Below are 27,554 nucleotides of genomic sequence, written 5' to 3'. Positions count from 1 at the left end.
AGGGCAAAATTAAAACAAACCAAAAGGTGTGTGCAAGGGTAGGCAGAAACAGCCAAACTAAACCAAGAGAGAGACCTTCCCACTGATCAGTTACAACTTTACGACAGGTTAAAGCGGAGTTCCACCCAAAAGTGGAGCTTCTGCTTAAACCACTCCTCACCCCCTTACATTTGGCATGCAATTTTATTTTTGGAGGGGGGGGGGGTAGGAGTGGGACTTCCCCCCCAGGGAGCACTTAGGCGACTCGTCATATCGCCTAATGCGGCCCCTCCCTGTAGGCGATCGCCTGTCCACTCAGGGAGCGCAGCGCCGTTCGCGCGTGCGCAGTGAGTGCTTGGCCGTGAAGCCGAAAGCTGTCACGGGCAGGTGCCCACAGTTAGAAGAAGGTGAGGGCGGAGAGGGAGGGGGGGGGGGGGGGGAGTGAAGCTCCAGGAGTCGCGTCAGTGGAACAGGTAAGTGTATGTTTACTAAAAGCCAGCAGCAACACTTTTTAACAAGCAAAAAAGGCTGGAACTCCCCTTTAAGTGAATAACACAAATTATCTTGTTACAACGGCATCTGAAAAACAGTGGCATATATTAGGCAGCAAGTAAACATGTTGTCTCTGAAGCTGATAAAAATGGGCATCGTAGTTCATTGTATGGGGCTGTATAGCCGGCAGACCGCTCAGGGTGTCCATGCTGACCCGTGTCTACAGCCAAAAGTGCCTACAATGAGTACATTAGCATCAGAACTGGACCACAAAGCAATAGAAGAGGGTGGTCTGGTCTGATGAATCACATTTTTCTTTTACATCATGTTTATGGCTCTGTGTGTGTGTGTGTGTGTGTGTGTGTGTGTGTGTGTGTGTGTGTGTGTGTGTCTGGAGAACAGATGGCACATACAACCCATACAATATTTTTTTGGGGGGGATTTTTGTATGAAAAGAACATACATGTTATATGTATCTCCTCTGTGAAATGGTTTTGCACATAGCAGCCCAGATCCTCCACTTCTCTGGTCCCTGTTCTGTGCCCCTGGCCCCTCCATCTCTCTCCCGATTGGCTGACTTTGACAGCAGCAGGAGCCAATGGCACCACTGCTGTGTCTCAGAAGGGAGAGTCCCAGACTGCCAAGGCACTCATGTACATCGCTGGATAGAGATGGGGCCCAGGTAAGTATTAGGGGGGCTGCTACCCACAGGTTTTTATCCTAATGCATAAAATGTATTAAAATAAAAAACCTGAATTTACAATCACCAAGTTAAATCTACAGCTGAAATCTCATTTGGGTGGATAAGCACTTTTCAATGTGTAGAGACAGGAAATTTAGCTTGGTAACCTTTCTCATAAATGTTTTTTCGATCTGCTTCCGTCAAAGCTTTGACCTTCTGGCTCAGTTTTTCTTGCTCGAGCTCTGCTTGTTTCTTGTTATAATCTTTATCAGGACTCATGGTCAATACCATACTGTGCATGTTGTTCTGGGGGAGAAAAACAAACAGGAGAATTACCGACTATACAAAATATGGAACTCTAAATTAAGTCATATCAAAGTCCTCAGCACACATATTTGATGTGTCATTAAACCCAGACAAACTCATTACATGCTATGCAACAGAGTGTGCATACTCACAATGCTTTGTGTAGAATGAAATGTACCTGGTTGATCCCACCTTTAGCTGTCCCTCCCATATTCTTTTGTGTCCCCACTGCAGGCTGGGATTGTGTAGACCTGTTGTCACCTACCGAGTATGCTCCAGTTTCAGTTCCCCTCCTTTTTCTTATCTGAGCAGTCCACATGACTAGACACATGCAAGTGTTTACACAGTGGTAAATGGCACTATCCTCCCTCCTATTGCTAAACACTATAGGGGCAGGATATCTTAGGTTTGGCTGAAATTACAAGCAGTGGGCATCCAACCTCCCAGTCACGCCTTCTGCTGCTCGCCCGGGCTCTCCGTCCCACCAGGAGGCCTGAGCAACCAGCCGGTGCTTCTGACGGCTGGCCGAAGACCCGAACAAAGCCGATGCTTCGTTCAGATCTCGAATCTAGTAACCCGGAAGCAATGTCTTGACATCACTTCCCTGATTACTGACAACTTTAATGGCGCCAGTTTTAAAAAATATAAAGTATTCAAAAGTGCCGATCTTGACGTTTTAAAATACTTTAAAGTGCAGAGGTTTGGGGTCTTATAGATCCCCGATCCCTCCATAAAGAGTACCTATACACATTATATTTACATATAAATTACCTGAAAATACTGCTTGACCTTCTCCTGAAGGAAAGCGGGGTTCTCCTTAATGCACTGTCTAAATCGAGTCATTTGCTCGTCGATTTTCAGCAACTCAACCGGATCGACATCATGATTCCAGCTGGCAGCTATGTACTTATTGAAACAGAAAACACAAAAATTAGCCGTATACATGTATGCTTTCACCACTTTAGCTCTTGCACCCGTTTACCCTGCGTGGACCAAAGCAATCGGGCCTTCTGATTAGGCGACAGCCTGGTCATTACCCCTCACAATGAAATGGAATATAGAACCATAACATACATGATTAAACCATACATTATTTCAATGGGTTAGTGCAGCAAGCTTTTACAGACCATAAAAACAGATTACACTTACAGCAAGGTTTGGCCCCTACACTGATGGCAGCAACAGGCCCAACAGGGGAACGGAGGCATTGTTGTCTATACTAGATACCCCCTATGGGTGTAACGGATTTCCCAAAGGGCATTACCATAGAACAGTTGGTAACTTAGTGGTTAACAGCCGACTATGTACTGCAAATCATTCAACTGTGTGTTCAAAATCATTTTGTCCCAATCAGACGGAAAAGGTACCCTTCAGTAAAATCAATGTTCTCTGGAGAGAAGATCATAAATGACTTCTCCCTCTCTGTTCGTGTCCCTATAACTGAGAAATCATTGCCTCAAGTGTCTCCAGAAAGCATCAGTTTTTGGATAAAAGTGTTGGTTTCACAGGGGAAGACCAGACGATGGACACTCCTGGACAACGATGAGCTCCAGCGTGTTCGCATCATACACGTGCAGAGCCCGCCAGGAAGTCTGCACGGCGCTGCGATAATCACAGGCAGGGAGACATTGTCCCGATGCTCGGCTGCAGAGATCGGGAAATGTCTCCCTGGCTGTGATTAGCGCAGCGCCGTGCAGACTTCCTGGCGGGCTCTGCACGTGTACGATGCGAACACGCTGGAGCTCATCCCTACTCCTGGATAAGTCCGTTTATGAAGAGTCTTCAGGTGTCGATTTTCTGCATTACAGGGGTGAGGGCAGCAAAAAAGTGTTCACTATCTTTTTTTGCAGATAACCATTTATCAGTACTTTGATTTAGGCCCCTTTTCACACGATTTTGCCGCCACTTGAATGCCTGTGTAATCTTGTGGTCTATGGACCTCAAGTCACATCAAAATCTGACCAAAGTAGTGCAGGGACTACTTTGAAGTCGCACAGATATGAACGGTACTTATTGGAAATCATGGGGTACGTCTTGATATGCGACTTTGCAGTCCCAAGTTATACTTTCATGCTCTGTGCAATGGTTTTGGTCTACCCTTTTCTGGGCCCCCCTCCCCCCGCCGGTGTTCTGTCAAAATAGCCAATTCAAGATTCAATTCGAGACCCAGAAACTGGCTGCCTGAAGATGGCAGCAGCGGGCGGGGGAGCTGCAGCAGAGTTTCTTGAGTCACCAGCTTGGAGGATTTCATGGATTTGCATGATTTGACTTCTGTAATGCGGGGTCTGTTGCTATGGTAAGTGTACTGTGATGGTGGAGGTATTCACGGTATTGGATGGTGAAGGCACGTGACGTTTTACGCACCACTCACAAGTGAATATATGCACTATTAACATTAGTCATTATTGGACTTATGATTTATTTGTATACAGGTTTTTTGTATGTTTTTTTTTCTAAAGGGTATGCAATAGTGCAGCACACTTAATAGAAGGAATATCATTTTTTTTTTACATACCCAGGCATTTGCGAGTGCTGCTATTGTTTGCATTCATAGATTTCAATGTGCAGAGCACAACGTTTTAGCTACAAGCACAATTTGTTGTTTCTTTCAAATTAGAAAAATAGTTACGCAATTTCTTAAAATCGATCAGTTGGTCAGTCGATTAGTTGACTTGCATACAGAATGCATTATTCTGATTCGGCACTGCGTCGCTTTAACTGACAATTGCGCGGTCGTGCGCCGTGGCTCCCAAACAAAATTGGCGTCCTTTTTTTACTCACAAATGGAGCTTTCTTTTGGTGGTATTTGATCACCTCTGCCATTTTTATTTTTTGCGCTATAAACAAAAATAGTGACAATTTTGAAAAAAAATAAAATTGTTGCATTGTTTATTGTGGAAATGACAGTTGCAGTTTGGGAGTTAACCACAGGGGGCGCTGAAGGAGTTAGGGTTCACCTAGTGTGTGTTTACAACTGTAGGGGGGTGTGGCCGTAGGAGTGACGTCATCGATTGTGTCTCCCTATAAAGGGGATGACACGATCGATGCAGCCGCCACAGTGAAGCCGTGTTTACACGCGGCTCTCCCCGTTCTTCAGCTCCGGGGACCGATCGCGGGACCCCGGCGGCGATCGGGTCCACGGGTCCCGGAGTTTAGGACCGGGTCGCGGGTGCGCGACCCACGGCTGGGTAGAAGTACAGGACGTACCTGTACGTGCAACTGCCCAGCCGTGCCATTATGCTGCCGTATATATGCAGGAGGCGGTCGTTAAGTGGTTAATCTGCATCAAAAATGCACTCAGTGTTTTCCATGTATTCCAATGGCCTAGTTCACACCAGTGCAGTGCAGTCAACAAAAGTAGAACATGCTGCATATACAAATGCATAAAAACTTACATTAGCTAGCTTCATCCCGAAGCCCGTTGTTTGGTTCTTCATCTCGATTTCCACAGTGTGGAGGACAGCTTCAATTCTTTCAGGCTCAAACCCCTTCCTATAAAACAAAGTATTGAAGGAGTCAGTCCACCAGAGCAGACCACTGAGTGTCCTTAGATTTTCTCTTTTGCACAAATTCGGTAATTCCTTAATGTGCTTTTCATGGTGCTATGGAGAAATATTGCTGTTTACTTCAGATTAGTAGCCAATACTATTAAAGACTCCAGAAAAGAACCCATCTCCTTCAGAGCTTGCTCCCAGTGACTTGTGTTTCCCACACCGGGTCAATGTAGGTCACTGCTGGAGCACATAGAAAACACTTGTTTCCATGTGTCCCGTTCACACTGTAAAGTAGTCAACAGGTGGGGTGAGCAGGGAAAATGCAGGCATAGGGGTAGATTCAGAAAGAAGTTACGCTGGCGTATCTATTGATACGCCGCGTAACTTCTAGGATGCTCCGGCGTACCTTTTTTTTGTATTCAGAAAATAAGATACGCTGGAATTTGGCTAAGATCCGACTGGCGCAAGTCTCTTACGCCGTCGTATCTTAGTTGCATATTTACGCTGGCCACTAGGTGGCGCTTCCGTCGATTTACGCAAGGAATATGCAAATTAGGTAGATACGCCGATTCAGAAACGTACGTCTGGCGCATTTTTTTACGTCAGGCTTTTTCCGGCGTAAAGTTACCCCTGCTATATGAGGCGTATCCTATGTTAAGTATGGACATCGGGCCAGCGTAAAATTTTCCATCGATTACGTCGTTTGCGCAAGTCGTTCGCGAAGAGGGCTGTGCGTAATTTACGTTCACGTCGAAAGCACTGGCGATTTGCGGCGTAATTTTGAGCATGCGCACTGGGATTCTTTCACGGACGGCGCAGTCGCCGTTCGTAAAAAACGTCAAATACATGGGGTCACAATTAATTTGAATAAAACACGCCCACATCATCCACATTTGAATTAGACGGGCTTACGCCGCACCACATACGCTACGCCGCTGTAACTTAGGACGCAAGTTCTTTATGAATACGGAACTTGCGCCCCAAGTTACGGCGGCGTAACGTATCTGAGATACGTTACGCCCGCCGATAGATACACAATTGTATCTGAATCCGGGCCATAGTATTTTTGTATTCAATGGCCAGACTGGTCCACCAAGCACTGTTTGATTGGTTATTGGGGAAGGAAGAAATACTCAGTCTTGTGGCATTGAATGATCCCAAATAAGACATTTCCCTGCCATTTCATCATTCTTCACAACAAAACCTTATAAACACTCACTGCACCACCTCCTCAAAGGTTTTAGCGATGGTTTCTTTCACAGTGTTTATATCCGATTCGGCTACTCCTTGTAATCCAAAGCTGAAATATGTATCTTTAGTGGATCTGTTCATTCTGAAATCAACAAAAAGGAGGAGAAATCACATCTAATACCGGTTCCAACACTCAGCGAATGACACTTCTAAAAGGATTTAAGTGCTTACCCAACGTCTGGAGACATAGCTGAGCCAAGCTGGGCTTCCAGTAAGGCTTTGTAGAAAGGAGAATTTGGTCCTTCAACCAGCAAGATAGACAGAAGGCCCAAAGTAAAGACTTCAAAAACGTCTGTTAGCCTAGAGCACATAATACAATCCATGTTTAAGTCCATAAGTTCCTTTTGTCACACACACACACACACACACTATATATCGCAAATATGGTATGCATGTTACAATTTCTTCCAAAAATGAAATTTAACTACTTCGATACCGGGCCTATTTTGGCACTTTTCTACTTATGTAAAAAATAAAAAAATTTTGCTACAAAATTAAATCAGAACCCCCAAATATTATATATATATATATTTTTTTTTAGCAGACACCCTAGGGAATAAAATGGTAGTCATTGCAACTTTTTTTCCCTCGCACGGAATTTGCGCAATACATTTTTCAAACGCCCTTTTTAAAGGAAAAAAAACTGTTTCATGAGTTAAAAAATTACAAAACAGTAAGGTAAGCCCAATTTTTTTGTATAAATGTGAAAGACGATGTTACGCCGAGTAAATAGATACCCAACATGTCACGCTTTAAAATTGCGCACACTCATGGAATGGCGCCAAACTTCGGTACTTAAAAATCTCCATAGGCGACGCTTAATTTTTTTTTACAGGTTACTATTTTTGAGTTACAGAGGAGATCTAGTGCTAGAATTGTTGCACACGCTCTAACACACGCGATGATACCTCACATGTGTGGTTTGAACGGTGTTTACATATGTGGGCGGGACTTGCATGCGCGTTCGCTTCTGCACGCGAGCGACCGGGACAGGGGCGTTTTTAATTTTTTTTAAATCATTTTATTCCTTTTTTTTTTACTTCATTTTTTTTTTTTTTTTTTCATTTTTTTTTACATTTTATTTTTTTTATCACTTTTATTCCTATTACAAGGAATGTAAACATCCCTTGTAATAAGAATCACTGTGACAGGTCCTCTTTATGGAGAGATGTGGGGTCAATAAGACCCTACAGCCTTACAAGCATGAAATCGGTGAAAAAAAAAAAATCACTGATTACATGCCGACAGCCGTGATAGCGGCTTTGTTTACTTTCGGGTACTGGGCGTGACGTCATAACGTCGCGCCCGGTCCTCTGACGGTCATAGAGATGACTGTGACCGTCTTGTCACCAGTCATCTCTATGGTTCACCAACAAGCGCCGGCCGATTCGCTCTCCGGGCCCCCGATGGCACGGGAGAGCCCGGAGAAGCACCGGATGGCGGCGGGAGGGCGTCCCCTCCCGCTGCCTAGAAGAACGATCGAGTGGCGGAACCGTCGCTTTGATCGTTCTTCTGGTGCACAGAATCGCCGGCTGAAGACGGCGATATCTGAATGATGCCTGCAGCTGCAGGCATCATTCAGATATCACCGCTCAAAGCCGAGGACGCCCCAATAACCTTATAGAACAAAATGGTAAAAAAGGTCACTGTTCATTTTCATACATGCACAATTAAAGCTGAAGCCCCCCCCCAACTAAATTTCTGGCACATATACATTAGGGGCGCAACGGGTTGTCATTGATCTGTGATCCGAATGGGTCAACGTCCGCGGATCGGCACACCACGCAATCCGCGGATTGAGCCCATAGGAAAAGCCACGGCTTCGGCCTAGCTCCGGAGCGGCGGCCATCTTGGTACACCCGGCTGGTGAGCTTCCCAGATCGGCGCTGACTGGGGAGATGTGGACATTACAGTGGGGGAGATGAGGGGAGAGGATGTGGACATTACAGTGGGGACTATATATGTGGTGATCCGAAAAATTATCCGATCCGTGGCTCTGATGCGAGGAACGATCCGAACTGAGAGTTTTTTGATCCGTTGCACCCTTAATTATATATATTCAATAATAAAAATGTTTTACAGTCACATAAAATTAAAAACTACTAGCTAGGTTCACTCAAATGTTCCCATATGCAAACATTGCGAAACTAATCTGTCGCCCTCCATGGCATCTAAACGCATATGACAGAAATCTAAAAACGCTTTCTTCTGTCACTTGCGACAAAGAGCTTGCACTAGTTGAAACGGATATGACTTCAGAAGCAAACACTGTCTTAACACACGTCAAACAGTCGCATTAGGGATTGAATGTTCTCGGCTAGCAGGACGAGCGGACTTGTTCAGGCTTCGCTGGAAAAAACAACACTATTGAATTCATTGCACATTTTCCTCTGAAGTTCATGGGCACCCTGGCCTCTTCCACTTACATAAACACCCCAATTCTTCAAATTGTTTATACGGACGACGAATGCTCTACGCCACTGGTGGATTGATCCTGAAACGCACGCTGCACTATTATTATGGAGTCTTGCTAAATTGGACTTAGGTGAGCGTCTATTTTATTTGGGTGCTAGTAGTGGTATCTAGCGGCCATCATTTGAAATTCTAGGCCACGCCAGTTCAAGTAGTACAGGTGTGTGTGTGTGATTATATATATACACACACACACACACACACACACACACACACACACACACACTGTATCTCACAAAAGTGAGAACACCCCTCAAATTTTTGTAAATGTTTTATTAGATCTTTTAATGCGACAACACTGAAGAAATTACACTTTGCTACAATGCTGGTTTAAGTACCGTATTTAAATCGACATATAACACACACTTTTCCCCCCTGAAAATAGGGGGGGAAATCACAGGTGCGTGTTATACACTAGGGGTGCTGAATTTAATCGCTGCATCGCGATTCGGGGGGGGGGGGTCGCCGATGCGGCAGCGATGCATGCGACCCCAATAATCGATGTCCGTGACGTCATCCGACATGCCCCGCCCCTCCCAGGAGATCGCTTCGTGCAGGTCTTTAAAAATACTAGTTTTGTAATAAATGCGCGTTATAATCCATTAAGTGGCCATGTATGTGCTTTTTTTAAATATATGCAGATTCATACCTCCTAGCTCCGTGTGTATATAACTGTACATGCGATCATGTGGTCCGGCCCACCTCTCCTCTCACATCCCTCGTCTCAAGTCTCTTCTGACGTCAGCCCCGCCCGCCTCTCTTGTGATCGGTTACTTTAGCTAAAGACAATGGGCGGGGTTGAGAACGGATGTCAGGAGAGATGCAAGACTTGAGGAGAGAGGCAGGCCGGACCACGTAGTCACATGAGGGGCATATACAGTTATATACACACACGGAGACATGAGGTATGAATCTGCATAGGTTTTAAAAAGCACATACAGCAGTGGCCACTTAATGGATTATAACGGCATTTATTACCACAGGTATTTTATCAGCAGTCTGACTCCTACACATGCTCTGTTTGTGCTGGCATTTCTCTGGCTCTGCACATTCCACTGTGTTAACTCCTAGTGTGCTGGAATGTGCAAAGCCCAGAGAAATGTCAGCACACAGGCTGTTTGTCAGTTGTGTGACCTCCCAGCAGCCGTGTGTGTGTGTGTGTGTGTGTGTGTGTGTATTCCTGTACCCTGTAGTGCACTTTTTAATCAGCAGCTACAAAAAAAGTGCAGCTGCTGACTATTATTAAACCGTCACTCACCTGTCCCACGGTCCATCGATGCGGCCTCCTGGAGCTCCACTCATCTCCCCCTCCTCTCGAAATCTACTGTGGGCACTCGGCCATGACAGCTTACAGCTTCATGGTCGAGTGCACACTGCGTTCTGCCATTGGCCAGCCAATCTTCTGGGACCTGTGACGTGTCTCAGAAGATTGCTTGGAGGAAGGGCCGCCTAGGCGGCCCAAGCGGAAGTGGAAGCGCGTCAGCAATCGTGATGCATCGCAGAATCGAAGACTATATAATCGTAATCGAATCGTGAGCCCAGTTAAGATGCGCACCCCCATTATACACTGATAGTGTACCTCGGACTCGGAGGGGAACGAGTGCCGCCGGAATTCACCGAGCCTTCATCTCCCGTTTACTCGGCTCCGACGTCACACACACAGTCCTGCCTCCACCACTGGCATTGGACCAGTGTTCTGTCAATCGCAGGAGCTGGTCCAATGCCAATGGTGGAGGCAGGACTGTGTATGTGACTGTCGACGCCAAGTGAACAGGAGATGAAGGCTGTATGAGATGATGGCTGTACGAGGAGATGGTGGGTCTGCAAACGGGCATCATGCTGCAGATGGAGAAATAGGCTGGCTGCATTGAGGCTGAAGATGGACACTGACCATTATTTTGTGGTTTATTATTTTTTTTACGTTTTTTTTCCTGAAACTTCCCTCTTAAATTGGGGTGCGTGTTATACGCCGATAAATACGGTAATTGGGCCTCTGGGCTTGCCAGTCTTTTACAAGAAACTGCATTTCCATGACATCAGGGTCATGCCAAGAGGCCATGATCCTGATATCAACACCACTTCCTGAATATCTTATTTATCAAATATAATATTCATATTTTATACACATACAAAATACACACAAATCAGGAAGTGGTTAATGTTCATCTGACGTCTGCCTGCCTCTTTCAAGCAATACACGATTTCTCATATTGAAAAAGTTTGACCCGTTTTAGCCAAATCTTCCTGTAAGGAGTTGGATACTTACTCGGCCGTCAGAAAGCTAATGCTGAGCATCGTCTGTTTGGATGGATCTGGTGCAAACGTGTCTACAGCACAGGTGACCTGATATTCTCTCTGTAAATGACAGGTCATTTTAATATACGGTTTCTAAGCAATCTGTAATATGGTGGCACTTAATAAAGCGTAGCACTAATACAAGTGATATTCACACTTACCTTTACATGATTTGCACCAAGACTCACAGCAAAAAATTTTTTATATATATATATATATATATATATATATATATATATAGAAAAATAGCTGCGCAACTAATGTGAACACTATAGTAGTGTTAGTACAAAGTAAATAAAACAAATCTTTCACCCATACATGGGTTGTTACATTGATATTGAGACAAATTAAACATGTGAAAGTCTATTGTTCAAACAACAAAAAAGTGCATCTGATGGTAATTTGATAGTAGAAAATTCCTTTTCCCATTCAAGCAGATTGTGACATCAAAAATGCATGAACCTCAGAAAAGTGCATGGATAGACAGGACACCTCCACCTCTTAATCACACTGTCCCTTACCAGAAGGAAAGATCCCAACTAGAGATCTTCTGACAGCAGACGGCTTACTCCCCAGCCAGGGGGTTACGTGGCAGGATATCCAAGAGCCAAAAACTTCTCCCACAGTGGACCGGTAACCAATGTAGATAGAAACCAATATGGAGAAGAAAAAAGCTACATAGTATGAACCCATATAACGATTTATTTAAAAAGATTAAAATCACACTTACAAGAATGTAGATACAATTCGCAGTGAAAATATAGCCGGGTGGCTAGCACAACCCGTTCACTCCGGGACACAGTATGCGGTTTCTAGACGTCAGCACGCCGCCACCCTACACCGTTTCGTCTCATAAGACTTCGTCCTTGTTTGAACAATAGACTTTCACATGTATAATTTGTCTCAATATCAATGTAACATCCCATGTATGGGTGAAAGATTTGTTTTATTTACTTTGTACTAACACTACTATAGTATTCACATTAGTTGCGCAGCTATTTTTCTATTGTACTATTTTGTTTGTGGGTATCTCACACTTTAAGCTGCTTGCATTCATATATTCATTATCCACCTAGATAGCGCGGTATCTTCAAATTTTTTCACTTGATTATATATAACTGAATACTATCATTACATAAATACAGTTATATATCAGACAGGAGGCTCATATCTTGCATTTATCTTTCTTTATTAAATGCTCATAGCAGAAAAATTTTTCTTTATATTTTATGTAATTTGTTAACTTTTCCACCTAAAATGGTGGATAAAAGAAACTACAATTCCCAGCAGTCCCGGCAAGTCTAAGCCACACCTCCCGGTGGTATGTATATAAGGGACTGCTCTGATGTACTTCTTCCTCTTTCTTTCTGCTCATGGCGAGAAAAAGATAAGTAGAGACAGTCTACTCAATTATTTCATTTGATATTTATTTGATTGTTTTACTGATTATTATTACTAGTATTAACATTGTTGGCATTTGGTATTGGGTCTAGGACCCCCCCCCCCCCCCCCCCCCCCCCCCCACTCTCCCTCTAAGTAGTTTGATCATTTATTTCATTGATCATTTATTTCATTGTTGTATAATTTATTTATTGGATTGTTTTCACTGATATTATGGTTTAATACTATCTGCGTTGGTTTTGGGTCGGGGGATTCCCCCCCCCCTCCCTCCAGTTTGGTACCGATTCGCGGGGTTTTTGGCTCTGCATCGCTTGGGATAGAGGGGTTTAACACCTTGTATGACCCTCTTGGGTCGCAACCTTCCGGTCAGCACCCGTTCGGTGCGGACAATCTGGGTCCCTTGCTTGCGCCTTCCGACTTCGGTGAATTTACCTCAGATCGGTATTTTCACGGACCTCCGTAATCTCGCGAGACTTCGACGCCATCTTGTTGGCCGCCTCGTTAGCAGCTTCTCCTTCACAGGACACGCTCCTTCACGCGCGCTCTCGTTTCCCTCTCTCCCGCCCGGCACTCCTAGGGGCGGGACTGAGGGAGTCTCTCAACCAATCGCGGCTCGCTGCAGTCTCACGAGACTGCATTTTTTGAGCTGGACTGCGCAGCTTTGAACTAGCCTCAAGTGTGCGGAGAGCGGTGCTTCTGACAGGTCACGGCCCGGCAGTTTCCCTGCAGATAAGTTTACCTAATTACCTTATTAGCAAATCGGAGCACTCATAGGAGTGACCCCTCCCTTAGATCTCTGACGAGCAATTTTTATACTTTTATCAAAGGATAGTTGATGCGAACGGAGCACTCATAGCAGAGTGGTCCGTTTTAGGTACTATAATTAGGACTTTCTGTACTGTATTTCAATATAATTTAACATGGCAGAACGATCTGGAGTGGTACTGAAGGATCAATCAGGTCCAGGTTCAGATCCTGAGAATCCGCAGCTATTTACTGCGACCCAGATACGAGAGCTCATCAATAGCTCCATCCAGGCTGCCTTGGCACATAATTTTAACCCCCCCAGTACCCAGACAGAGGTGGTTAAACAGGGCAAAGCACCTTGCAAACGCAAGCACTTAAATACTTGCATCGACTCCCCGGCAGGGGAAGTACAATCACTGCAGGAGGCAGGACCCTCCACGGCCTGCCGACCCAGCCTCCCTGACAATGAGCGACCCTTGAGATCCAAGGAGTTTCCCCAAAAGAAATTTAAACTTACCCATCGAGCCAAACCAGACTCATTTAATGAGGATTCGGATGAGGAGACTTCCGAAGTATCACTGTCGTCAGCAGCTGATGACTCTGATTATGAACAGGAGGAGGCTGGGCAACTGGCTACTGAGATGGAAGCCAATGCGGATATACCATCCGAAATACTCCTGGACTCCCTTGGGGAGCCATTTTTTAACCCGGAAAATATTTCTCACCCCAGATCCAGGGACTGGGCACCCCTTCCGCAAGTGTCCCAATATGTGGAACACTGGACTAGGAGGTCCTTAGATAGAACAAACAGAAATAAACTGAGAGCGGAGTGCCCCAGACCTGTCATTCCTAAAAAGGTGACAGCTACTCCGGAAATTGACCCTGTATTGCTAAAATACCTGACAAAAATCGGGCAAGTATGCTAAGAAGGGCATAGAACGCTCTTTCAAAACGATCCAGGATCGCATTTTAGACCTGTTAGGTCCCTTAACAAAAATACTTAATTTATCGGAGCAGGCAGCCGCCACTGAAAGTTCAGTGGATTTAGGCCAACTGAGAGGATGGGCACAACGGGCCATCTGTCTGTTGGGCTCAGCCAACACGTCCTGCGCGGTTGAACGCCGCAGGTCCATTTTGATGAAGCTTGATCCGCAACTCTCGCACTTAGCGGAAGCAGAACCTGGCCCATCAGCAGAAGGTCTCCTATTCGGAGACGATTTGATGAAAAACATCAACCGGTTTGTGGGCCTCTTTAATAGTCTAGACAAGGCTCAGACTTCTCTAAAGAAATCCGGATATGGCCCTAAGGTTTTTAACAAGGCCGGCAGAGGAAGAGGCCGATCTGCCGGCCGAAACAATTACTACAGGGCCTACCCTAGGGCACCCGCTCGAGCTTATGCACCAGTACAACAGCAGTATCCCGTACCGGTGGCACAACCAGCTCCATTCTTCCCTCCTAGAGGACGCCCATGGAGAGGACGCGGTGGCAGAGGTTTCCCCAGATCCCGTCCATACACCGGTAAGTGCATCTACGAATTACCACACGCATATACCTGTAGGGGGCAGGCTGAGACATTTTTCCCACGTCTGGTACACGATTACAACAGACGTGTGGATACTGGCCGCAGTAGCGGGCTATCAAATAGACTTTATATCTCAACCGATCAGGCCTATCCAACCCCGACCCATACATCTTTCAACTCAGAACGTACACCTCATAGACGAGGAACTGCAGGAACTAGTTTCAAAACAGGCGGTGGTAGAAGTAGACCCTTTATCTCCCGGGTTCGTGAGCAACCTCTTCTTAGTAAGGAAGAAAGACGGAGGTTACCGACCGGTGATCAATTTGAAAGAACTAAACCAATTTGTGACGTATCGTCACTTCAAAATGGAAGGAATACATTTTTTGAGAGATCTCCTCGTCCCGGGAGATTGGCTGGTCAAGATAGACCTCAAAGATGCGTACCTAACGGTCCCTATGCACCAATCATCTCAAAATTTCCTAAGATTTATATGGAGAGATCGCATGTGGCAGTTCACTTGCCTACCCTTCGGCCTATCGTCAGCCCCATGGTGTTTCACCAAAATTATGAAACCGGTGGTGGCAGCACTACGATGCAGAGGAGTCCGCTTGATAATTTATCTGGACGACCTTCTAATTATGGCCCGTTCCAAAACACAGGCCGAGCTACACAAACGTTGGACAGTGTCACTCTTGCAGGATCTGGGGTTCCTGATCAACCACTCAAAGTCGGTACTATCTCCAGCCCAAGAAATGGAGTTTTTGGGGTTTTCTGTGGACACCAGACAGGCTGTCTTACGCTTACCCAAATCCAAATTGGCCTTGATCAGGAAAGAAATCAGAACGGTTTTACGCAAAGGTCAGGTATCCTTGAGAGTCCTCTCACGCGTAGTCGGGCTTCTATCGGCCTCCATTCAGGCAATTTTCCCAGCCCCATTACATTATCGGGCCTTACAACGGCTCAAGACCCTCCATTTACGGCAAGGCCTCCGTTATTCGGACAAGGTCAATCTTTGTTCGGAATCGGAAGAAGAACTGCGGTGGTGGCTGCGACATGCAGTCGAGTGGAATGGCAAGACAATCTTCAGCTCTCGACCGGACGTCATCTTAGAATCAGATGCGAGTCGACAGGGCTGGGGAGCTCGTTGTGGCATTCACACCACAGGAGGGACTTGGTCAGTAAACGAATCCGCTTTCCACATCAATGCGTTGGAGTTACTGGCGGCTCTCTTCGCTGTCAGGAGTTTTCTCTCTCAGAGCTCCAACTGTTGCGTTCTTTTACGCATGGACAACGTGGCGGCGGTGCAATATATCAATCGCCTAGGGGGCGCGAAATCCAAACTGCTAGCGGACATCGCATCCGAATTCTGGAGATTTTGCCTATCTCGCGACATTATCCCGGTGGCGGAATACATTCCAGGGACGTCCAATTGTGTGGCAGACTGGAACTCCCGATATCTGACAGATTCCAGCGATTGGAGATTGGACAGATCGGTTTTTCGGGTCCTACAAGATCTCTGGGGTCCGTTTCACACGGATCTGTTCGCCTCCAGACTCAATCGACAGTTACCCCACTTCTACAGCTGGAGACCGGATCCGGAAGCAATGGCAGTGGACGCATTTCTCCAGAGGTGGTCCGAGGGAATACATTATGCGTTTCCACCATTCACGCTGATCACCAGGCTTCTCCTTCACATAGCCTCTCAGAGGGCGACGCTTGTTCTAATCACTCCTTGGTGGCCGACACAACCGTGGTTCCCTCTGATTCTGGGAATGTCGATCGACTACCCCAGACTCCTTCCCCACTCAACACATCTGCTGACAAATCCGACCAAGGGTCTACACCCATTACTTCTGGGAGGCAAACTGCTTCTCCTGGCATGGTTGGTTTCGGGATGCCAGAATCGGGTACAGACCTTTCGCAATCAGCTAGAGACCTCCTCGCCCTGGCCTGGGCCCCAGGGACTAGATCGGCATATCGATCTGCCTGGGGACTATGGATTCGTTGGTGTGATAGACAACAGATTGATCCCACTCAGGCTTCTGTCGCCTCGGTGGTAAACTATCTAGCAGAATCTTACGAATCGGGAAAATCATACAGTTCCCTTAACGTTTATAGGTCTGCTATCTCAGCTTATCATTCTCCAGTAGACTGTTTACCTATCGGCCGACACCCTTTGGTATGTCGCTTACTACGTGGCATTAAATATACACGTCCACCCCGTCCACGCTACCAGTCCACCTGGGATGTCTCCAAGGTCCTCCAACTATTTTCCTCGTGGGAAGACAACGATCGACTTTCCTTAAAGATGCTATCCCTTAAACTGACTACGCTACTTTGTCTAATTTCCATAAAAAGAATCTCGGACGTGAGAGCCCTGGATATTTCTAGGCGACAATTCTCACCGGAAGGAGTTAGGTTTTCAGTGGTTCGCAGAACCAAGACGAGATTACATTCGGTTTTCTATCCACTATTTCTATCGCACCCACGGTTATGCGTGGTCCGTTGCCTCCAAGCATATGAGTTGCGCACATCAAATCTACGTTCTCCAAACTTCCCTCAATTGTTAGTCTCATACGTACATCCACACCATCCGGTATCTTCAGCCACTTTGGCTAGATGGGTGAGATTGGTGATGGCGATGTCGGGTATAGATGTATCCATCTTTGGCGCACACTCGACCAGGGGGGCTATGGCCACTAAGGTGGTTACTTCAGGGGGTTCTCTTTCAGACCTCTTGGCGGCAGCTGACTGGTCGTCAGAATCGACTTTGTCAATTTTACTTTAGACCAGAGAATGTCTCATTATCTGTCATTAACTCTTAAGATATGGTATAATCTCTAACTGTTCCATTACTCATCCAGTGGGTGTTTTGAATATTGCATGTATAATGTATTGTTATGGTCTGACAGATTATATATATATATATGTAGTTATAGCTTTGAACTTGCAAGATATGAGCCTCCTGTCTGATATATAAATTGAGATTTTCCTAGCTTGTGACGGAAAATATTAGTTATATGAAGACAGGAGGCGAGTATCTTCCCTCCCGACCCACCCTATCACGGATATTTGTCTATTCTATTTTCAGGATATTGAATCTCCATATCAAGTTATCGTTAACGCTTAAGCAGTGGAATCCTGAGCCCCCGTTGGGGCGAAGTTTTGTTCCGTTTCTCCGTTTGGAGTCGTTGACAGCGCGGTTGCTGTTCATTTACTACCTTGTTCCGACACCACGACAAGAAGGATCGACGGGCCGGTGACTCCGGTGTGAAGTTTCTGGAGGTATCCTGTTATGCCATTCGTTCAAGAAAGAGGAAGAAGTACATCAGAGCAGTCCCTTATATACATACCACCGGGAGGTGTGGCTTAGACTTGCCGGGACTGCTGGGAATTGTAGTTTCTTTTATCCACCATTTTAGGTGGAAAAGTTAACAAATTACATAAAATATAAAGAAAAATTTTTCTGCTATGAGCATTTAATAAAGAAAGATAAATGCAAGATACTCGCCTCCTGTCTTCATATAACTAATATTTTCCGTCACAAGCTAGGAAAATCTCAATTTATCAGAATACAACACTATTTTGATAGTAGCTCTCCAAGAAAACACTAACCGGTTTATCCCAGTGCTTCTGTGCAGGGACATCAGTTTGGGGGTCTATGCCCTTAAACTTGACCAAGGCCTCGTCAACGATTTGTTTTAAATGCCCCTCCAAGGGGAAATCACCATAGGTAAGGAACCTGGAAAATGAACACACATTTGTTATTATGATGAATGAATTCGGCTTTAATAATGCTGGTACAATAAATTCAAATCGCTGCCTGTGTAGTTGGCAGTTACAGGACTGAGTAACATGGTTTTTACAAGAGTTGCAATATTTGTAGATATTCCAAAATTCTAATGGGGTCAAGTTATGTGAACATTATTGATGAAAGCAGCTCTTTTGCAGATTTCTTCAAGAATTCTTTTTTTTCAAAAAATCCTAAATATAAAAAAAAAAAAAATATGAACAAGTCACACAAGTAAAAATTCTGGGCCAGATTCAGAGAGAATTACGTTGCTCCCCCGCGGCGTAACGTATCTGATTTACATTACACCGCCGCAGGTTTAGAGCATAAGTGCCTGATTCACAAAGCTCTTACCTGTAAACTTGCGGCGGTGTAACGTAAATCCGCTCGGCGCAAGCCCGCCTAATTCAAATGGGGCGGGCACCATTTAAATTAGGCGCGTTCCCGCGCCGAACGTTCTGCGCATTCTACGTGTTAAAATTTCCCGACGCGCTTTGCGCGAAATTACGGCGCCCCAACATTTTTTTTGAACAGCGACGTGCGTTATGGCGTTTCGTATTCCCGGACGTCTTACGCAAAAAAAAAAAAATCGAAATTCGACACGGGAACGACGGCCATACTTTAACATGGCTTATCTAAAGATAAGCCATGTTAAAGCAGGTGTAACTTTGCGACGGGAAAAACCGACTAGCGACGACGTACGAGATTGCGATGAACGTGCGGATCTTCGTGGATCGCCGTAACTAGTCATTTGCATATTCTACGCCGACCGCAATGGAATCGCCACCTAGCGGCCGGCCTAGAATTGCATCCTAAGATCCGACGGTGTAAGTCAATTACACCTGTCGGATCTTAGGGCTATCTATGCGGAACTGATTCTATGAATCTGTCGCATAGTTAGGACGGGCGGATCACAGAGATACGACGGCGTATCAGGAGATACGCCGTCGTATCTCTTCTGTGAATCTGGCCCTCTGCCACGAACTTGCTGGAGTAAAACAAACAAACAATCTGCAATCCTACAGACACTTGTGCTCGTCCCCCCCCCCCCCAATACCAGACATTGAATCCTTCCTGATATTTTTATCTAGCTTTGTGTTTTTACTGATCAACCCAACATTTTACTCTTCTCTGGCTCGGCTTTTTTGTATTTCTTCTCTCTACATGTAAAAATACACAAGCAGAGAGGTAAAAATAAATGGTCCTTTTTTTTTTCCACACGGCACTACCCATACATAATAGCTGACCAGTCATAATAAAACACTTGGAGGAGAGGAAGTGCAAGAGACATAAATAAACCTATTACAATAGTAGCTGTTGCATCTGGCAGATGCATAAAATGTTGTTAGGTATTCTTAGCTGGGACAAGAACTGCCACTTTATAAGCTTCTGGACCGATATAAATGAGTGCACAATAGATACACACTTTTGGGGTGCATCAGTTTGCTGAAACCAGTTTTCAGGAAGATGGAATAGATCCAACATAAGAGAAGTCTTACAGCTGAAATGGAGAAGAGGCAGTAAAAAGGTAAAAATGATGCACCAAGACATCTGTCCTGTGGTACTGTACCTGGCATTGCTTGGGTGATAGTGAGTGGCATGGAAATGTTTTAGCTGCTCCCATGTGAGATCTGGAATGTCTAGCGGATCTCCTCCAGACACAAAGGCGTAGGTACCACCAGGAAGAAGTTTGTTCTGTAATTGCTGCGAAAACACTCTTTGATTATCTGACTAAAGGAAAATATGAGAAAAAACATCAAAGTTATAATTAACAGAGAATCGCAAAAAACATACAAGCAAAGATGCAGGACAAACACACAACTAAAGGCACAGATGACAATGGGACTACTGTGGCTTTCAGCATCACAGAGGGGCCAATAAGAAGGAAGGAATACATCAGTTGTGTCAGAACTGGCATCTACTCTTTTGTGAAATCTTTCCAAACCTAATAAGATATCATTGGTGGCATGTCACATTTTGGCCACTGATAAAGTAGGCATTCATTGTTGGGAACACTTTGGCTATTAGGATATTTAACCGTCAAAGTGACAGTATAAAAGACTAATGCCGCGTACACACAACAGTTTTTAATGGTCTAGAAAAAACAACGTTTTTTTTCCCAGCCCGATTATTGTTAAGCTGGCCTTGCCTACACACGATTGTGAAAAAAAAAAAAAAAAAAAAAGGGATTTTAATAACAGCTTACCTGAAAAATCCTTTTCTTGTAGTACATCACGGGACACAGAGCAGCATAGCCATTACATATGGGTTATATAGTGTACCTTCAGGTGATGGACACTGGCACTCTCCGACAGGAAGTTCCCTCCCTATATAACCCCCACCCATAGTGGGAGTACCTCAGTTTTGTAGCAAGCAATATGCATCCCAAAATTCCCCATAAGAGGGGTGGGAGCTCTGTGTCCCATGATGTACTACAAGACAAGGATTTTTCAGGTAAGCTGTTATTAAAAATCCCTTTTTCTTTATCGTACATCACGGGACACAGAGCAGCATAGCCATTACATATGGGATGTCCCCAAGCAATGCTCCATGAGGGGAGGGAGACAACCAGAAAAAAACAAACAGGAGGTGCCACCGGACAGGAGGAGGTTAAATTGCGGCCTGGAGGACCGCCTGCCCAAAAGCTGAATCAGCGTTCCTCCCAACGTCCATTTGATAAAACTTTGCAAATGTGTGGACAGACGACCAGGTCGCTGCCCTGCAGACCTGAGCCATAGGGACCTGGTGATACGCTGCCCAAGAGGCACTCACAGCTCTAGTGGAATGAGCCTTAACCGATAAGGGTGGACTTTTCCCCTTCAAGCCATAGGCCTGTATAATTGTCTGCCTAATCCACTTAGAAATAGTGGCTTTAGACGCGGCCTGGCCCTTCTTGGGCCCTTCTGGCAGAATGAATAAGACGTCAGTCTTACGAATCTGGGCTGTAGCTTCCAAGTAAATCTTTACAGCTCTAACTACATCCAAGGAATGTAGTAACCTCTCTTCCTTAGAAGAAGGCTTTGGAAAAAATTATGGAAGAATCACATCTTGATTAAGGTGAAAATTAGACACCACCTTAGGCAGGAAGGACGGAAGCGGCCGCAAAACGACCCTGTCCTTATGCAGTAATAAATAAGGTGCCTTACATGACAAGGCTGCCAACTCCGACACTCTTCTGGCGGATGCCATGGCCACCAGAAACACTAGTTTCCTAGTCAAAAGGACCAAAGGGATCGCGGACAAGGGCTCAAAAGGCTGCCTTTGCAAGGCCGATAGAACCAAATTTAGATCCCAAGGATACAGGGGAGCTTTAATCGGGGGATTCACCCGAATGACACCTTGTAAAAAGGATTTCATTAAAGAATGGGCAGCCAAAGGTCTCTGGAAGAAGACCGACAAGGCAGACACCTGCCCCTTGATTGTGCTGACCGCCAAACCTTTTTCCACTCTCAATTGTAAAAACTCCAGGATTCTCCCAATGGTATATTTGCGGGGATCCCATTTCCTGGTTTCACACCAGGTAATATAGGCCTTCCACACCCTATAGTATATTAACCTGGAAACTGGTTTCCTTGCGCTTATAAGGGTGGAAATGACCTGCCCTGAAAGGCCTCTGTTTCTGAGAATCAGGGACTCAGCCGCCAGGCCGTTAAATTTAGGGCCTGTAAGGCAGGATGGTAGAATGGCCCTTGTGAGAGGAGGTCCGGACGTAGAGGGAGGACCCAAGGCTCCTCTACCGTCATCCTTTTTATCAAGGAGTACCAAGGTCTTCGGGGCCACGCTGGGGCCACTAGAATCGCTGGCTTGCGTTCCCTTTGAATTCTGTGAAGAAGACGGGGTAGCATCCGTATTGGAGGGAAGGCATAGATTAGCGCAAACTGATGCCAAGGGCACACCAAGGCATCCGTCCCGCAGGCCAATGGATCCCTCGTTCGAGAGACAAACTTTGCTACTTTGACATTGAATCTGGACGCCATAACGTCCACCTCCGGAGTACCCCACTTCCGGCAAATGTCCTGGAACACTTCGGGGTGGAGGGACCACTCCCCTGGGGACATCTGTTGGCGGCTGAGGAAGTCCGCCTGCCAATTGTCCACCCCGGGGATAAAGATAGCTGAGATGCAGGGGACATGGGCTTCTGCCCATGAAAAGATCCGATTTACCTCCCTCTGGGCTGCCTGACTCCTGGTGCCGCCCTGGTGGTTTATATAAGCCACGGCAGTGGCATTGTCGGATTGTACCCTTACTGGGGAGCCCTGCAGAATCTCCGTCCAGCCCAAAAGAGCCAACCGAGCTGCTCGGATCTCTAAGACATTTATGGGTAGGGCTGATTCTGCCCTTGACCATTTCCCCTGTAGGGTTAAATCGTCTAGGACTGCACCCCAGCCCGATAGGCTGGCATCCGTGGTTACTATCCTCCAAGAGGGGGGACTGAACGATCTTCCTTTCAGAAGATTTTTTGTGACTAGCCACCAACACAGACTCTGCCTTACCGCATAGGGAAGAGAAATGGGAAGATCCAAGGCCTGGAGTCTTTTGTCCCAGGCCGTGAGAATTGCTCTCTGTAGCCTTCGAGAATGGATCTGGGCATAGGGCACTGCCTCAAAGGTGGCCACTAGCTTTCCCAACAGGCGCATGCAGAGGCGTATAGATGGCCTTGTGCTGCTTAAGACTACCTGGATTAATTCCCTTATCGAGTCTACTTTGGACTGGGGCAGGAAGATCCGTTGTCGTCTTGTATCTAAAATTAGACCTAGATACTCCAACCTTCTTGTGGGCTGTAAGGCCGATTTGTCCCGGTTTAGAACCCAACCCAGGGACTCTAGGCAGTTTACTACTAGCAACACTGCCTGATTTAAGCCGGCCGCTGAGTGGTCGACTACCAGAAGATCGTCTAAGTAGGCCATGACCAGAATGCCCTGTTCCCTTAGGATGGCCAACACAGGGGCCAGGATTTTTGTAAAAACCCGAGGGGCCGTGGCTAGTCCGAACGGAAGGGCCACGAACTGATAATGCCGATAGTTTAGGGCAAAACGCAGAAACCTGTAATGGCCTGGGAAAATCGGAACGTGCAGGTACGCGTCCTTTATATCGATGGAGGCCAAGAACTCCCTTCCTTGAAGGGCGGCCACCACCGAGCGAATGGACTCCATTCGAAAGGACCGGACTCTTAAAAAGCAGTTTAATGACTTTAGGTCCAGTATAGGCCTGACGTCGCCGTTTGGCTTTGGGACAATGAAGAGGTTTGAGTAAAAAAAACCCTTGTCCTTGCTCCCCTGCTGGTACTTCCATAATCACTCCTTGAGATAGGAGTCGCTCTAGGGCGGACAGAAGTGATGCCTGCTTTTGAGGGTCGCCTGGAAGTCTTGACGCTTGAAAGTGAGGAGGGGGGAACTCCCGAAACTCCAGCTTGTACCCCTGAGTCACTTAGGACAGAACCCATTGGTCGGTAACTTTGGCCCCCCACAACTCCCAGAAGAACCGGAGTCTTCCCCCCACCCGAGAGAGTGGGGGCGCCCCTTCACAAGGCTGCCTTAGGGGCAGCCTTAACCGGCTTACGGTTCCATGGTCTCTTGTTCCCTGCAGCTTGCCCCTGTGGCCTGTTTGCAGCTGCGCGTCCAGGAGGCCGTCGATACTGCCTAGAGAATGAGGACCCTCGGACTGGAGAGGTTGGACGCTTAAAAGAGGGACCCCGTAACCTTTTCTTAACCGGTCAAAAGGGTGCTCTTACCACTAGAGATCTTTTGTATATATTTGTCAAGATCTTCTCCAAACAATCTTTCTCCCTGAAAGGAGAATCCAGTAAGGAGTTTCTTGCAGGGGGTTTCTGCAGACCAGTTTTTCAACCAAAGCAATCTCCTCATATGAACCAAAAATAGGGATAAGCGAGAAGCTTGTTGGATCGAATCCTTGATTGCATCTACCGCGAAACATAAGGCCCTAGGTAGCCAGATCCTGAGCTTGTTGGGCTGGGAGGTCCTTTAGGGCCTGCTTTGCTTGGTCTTTTAAAGCCTGGCAGACGCCAATGGCGGCTACAGCCGGCTGGACCACTGCCCCCGCTGTGGCAAAGGATGCCTTCAATAAGGTCTCAAGCCTTTTATCCACAGGGTCTTTAAACATGTGGATATTGTCTACTGGACACGTTAAAGACTTATTGACACATGCGATGGCTGCGTCCACAGTAGGGACAGCCCATTTCTTTGAAAACTCTTCCTCTAAGGGGTACATGACTGCGAACCTTTTGGGAGGCAGAAAAATCCTGTCCGGCTTAGCCCAGTCCTGAAAAATCAGGTCCTTTAACAAAGGATGTACCGGGAATACCAAATTGGCTTGGGGCGCTTTCAGGGAGCCCAATGAGGATACCGCGGAGGCCAGAGGCTGAGGCACAGGTATCTTAAAAGCCAACCGCACCATATCCGTTAGGGACTAAACCCACAGTCTTTCTGCGTGAGAAGCTGAAAAAGGTTCCTCTATTGTAGAATCCTCAGAACCTAAATGGTCAAGGTGATCCTGAGTCTGGTCTCCTTGATCTTCCAATTCGTCAGCGGAGAGGATATCCTCCTCCAGAGACTCAGACCTGGGAGACGGGGATCTAACCCGCTTCTTCCCTGCCAAAGATGCCGTAATTAGAGCGGCCATCCTCCTTTCCAATCCACCCAAGGTGGAGGCTAACATCTCTTCCGTCACATAGGAAGGAGCTGGTTGAGTAGGGCCAGCCGTAGCACCTAGCAACCCTGATGGCTCACCTAGGACAACAACCTCCGGGCATTCCGGAGCAGTAGGGGCCGCTGGATTTTGGATATCCTCAGAGCCTGATGGAGAACCCTTTGGTTTTTTAACCGTCTTAGCGTTTTTAGCGCTACCTGCACCCTTAGGAGCCATAATATACAAATTTTGAGGCACTCCGCTAGTATACAACTGACTGTAATAGCTGGAGGAAATGCACATATAATCAAATAAATGTGAAACAATAGGATAGGGTAATGTTAGAGGGACTCCAAACCTCCCATAACCTATAAAAAAGGAAAATCATTACTGAGCCCCAAGAGCTTCAACTACCAGTCTGGTATTGACCCCCTAATGCTGGGCTAGGTGAGCACCCCTAAGTGTTCAAAGGCGCTGCTTAGTACACAGGCTTTGAATGCAAACTTTTAAGCCAGAGGCTCCTTTAGTAAGGTGTACTTCCAACAACTGCCACCGGGTGTCACTGTGCCAGAAAGCTCTGTCAAACCTTCCTATGCTGTAGCCAGCATCGCTGCTCCGTGTCCCTTCACAGCCTTCACAGACTGAACAGCCCTCCAGGATTTATCCTCCCTGTGTGCAGGGAGGAGGAGCCGTCCGGCGTCAACCGCCCCCTCCCCGCGGCGCCGTCACGCGCGCACAGATAAGTAAAGCACGCGCAAGCGCCAAACGCCGTCAGGGGAAGCAGGAAGCCATGTGGAGAGGAGCATCAGGACCTGAAACGCTGGAGCAGCAGACACAGGTAAAAGGAAGCTTTCAACTGTCTCCCTAATGGTATGGTTCCCTCACTGTGGAACACCCTGCCCCAAAAAAAGGCCCTCCTTGTGACAGAAGCAGCAGCAGCCTACTAGCCCAGCCAGGGGAACTATACCTGGGTGCTTTGAGCCATCCCGTTTGAAAACTTTGTGGTTCTCCTTTGCCCATGCACAGAGGCATAAATAGGCTGCCCAAGAATCCCCTGTAGGAAGCCTACAGACAAACCAAGTTCCGTAGGCCCCCTGCTTACCTTTCCACGCCGCAGGGTATTGCTCTGCAAGAGGCCCAATCTTCCCCCTTCACCGTGGGTATGGTCATAGACCTTCAGGGACCGGGGTCTTAAAAGAACACCACACACCTGGACCTATACAGCACCACTGGCAACAGGTATTCTCTAGGTATAGAAACCAGACCTGGAACCCAGGGTCCAGCCCTCCAAGGAGAGGCATTATAGGCAAAACCCCATCCACGAATTGGGGCCCGGGTACCGTCCACTTTGGCTATGAAGCACCTTGGACGGATCCGGTCAGCTGGCCCTGGTCCCAAGGACTACTACAGGCACAGCCTCAACGTGCACCAACACCTAAGACACTGGAGGTACTCCCACTATGGGTGGGGGTTATATAGGGAGGGAACTTCCTGTCGGAGAGTGCCAGTGTCCATCACCTGAAGGTACACTATATAACCCATATGTAATGGCTATGCTGCTCTGTGTCCCGTGATGTACGATAAAGAAAAAGCTCTAGCAAAGCACGGTTACGTACAACGGCACTATAAAGGGGAAGTACCATTCGAATGGCGCCCCCCAGCTGCCGATCCATCCCCACAGCCCACCGGACTCACCATGGGGACCGACAGGCCCGTATTCGCCGGCGTCCGGAGTGGTGAGTTCACCCCCGCCCCAGTCCCCACAGGTGGTGCCGCAGCATAGCTTCCAGCAGGCCCTACTAGGCCTCAATCCAGCCTCCTCCACGCAGTGCTCCGGGACCGTTCCTAGGTTACTGCGCATGGCCTCGGACCCGGGCATATCAGCAGAGGGCCCTGAATCTCCTGCATCACCTGCCGTTTCAGAGGATTTCTCCCCCCCCCCTGCCTGAACCTGTGCATACCTGGGCCCCGGGACCCTCACGGTCAGAGCACCCTCATGGATCTGAGCCCCAACCTGTGCACCATCTTGCTCCTGTCCCCCCTCAGCCACAGTGTCACTATCCACCTGCAGCCCCTGCGCTTGAGGGGTGGAGGGCAGACCACACAGTCTCCTATACCCAAAGCAGTCAGCTCCCCTGCCATGAGCCCTGTGGATGGACAGACAGCCTCTTGTCCCGCCCCCCCCGGCCCCCGGAGTGGCTGGATCCTCAGGACCCCCAGATGCAGCCCTGGTCGCCGATCCGATTAGCAGCCCCCGCAGGTCCACGGCACCCTCCCCAGCCCCGTCCGGGGCCTGACTCCCGCTCTCAACCAAGCCCCCCCCTGGCAGGCTTATTTCCAGGCAATACCTACCAAGGATGACTTTAAGCTGCTTATCGAGGAAGTCAAGTCTGCCGAGCTAAGATTCAAGTGCTTAACGCTAACTTTAAACATCTCTCTGACATGGTGGAAATGGCAGAAGAGGAGATACAAGAAAC

At 47.0% G+C, this 27,554-nt stretch overlaps 1 protein-coding gene across 1 annotated transcript in view; it reads right to left on the bottom strand.

The window, feature by feature from the left end:
• PITRM1 (pitrilysin metallopeptidase 1) overlaps positions 1-27,554 on the bottom strand; it is a 104,690-nt gene that overhangs the window by 38,271 nt on the left and 38,865 nt on the right. The window contains exons 7-14 of the mRNA XM_040352661.1: positions 20,003-20,163; positions 18,258-18,384; positions 10,943-11,031; positions 6,376-6,504; positions 6,173-6,286; positions 4,855-4,951; positions 2,231-2,365; positions 1,321-1,459 (exon numbers count right to left, since the gene is read on the bottom strand). Coding sequence (XP_040208595.1) covers positions 1,321-1,459; positions 2,231-2,365; positions 4,855-4,951; positions 6,173-6,286; positions 6,376-6,504; positions 10,943-11,031; positions 18,258-18,384; positions 20,003-20,163 — 991 coding nt within the window. The remainder of the gene's footprint in view (positions 1-1,320; positions 1,460-2,230; positions 2,366-4,854; positions 4,952-6,172; positions 6,287-6,375; positions 6,505-10,942; positions 11,032-18,257; positions 18,385-20,002; positions 20,164-27,554) is intronic.

Source organism: Rana temporaria, chromosome 5, assembly GCF_905171775.1.
Source record: "Rana temporaria chromosome 5, aRanTem1.1, whole genome shotgun sequence".
Classification (NCBI taxonomy): Eukaryota; Metazoa; Chordata; class Amphibia; order Anura; family Ranidae; genus Rana; species Rana temporaria.
The sequence above is the reverse complement of the archived record's forward strand: the minus strand, read 5'-3'. Positions and strand labels throughout refer to the sequence as shown.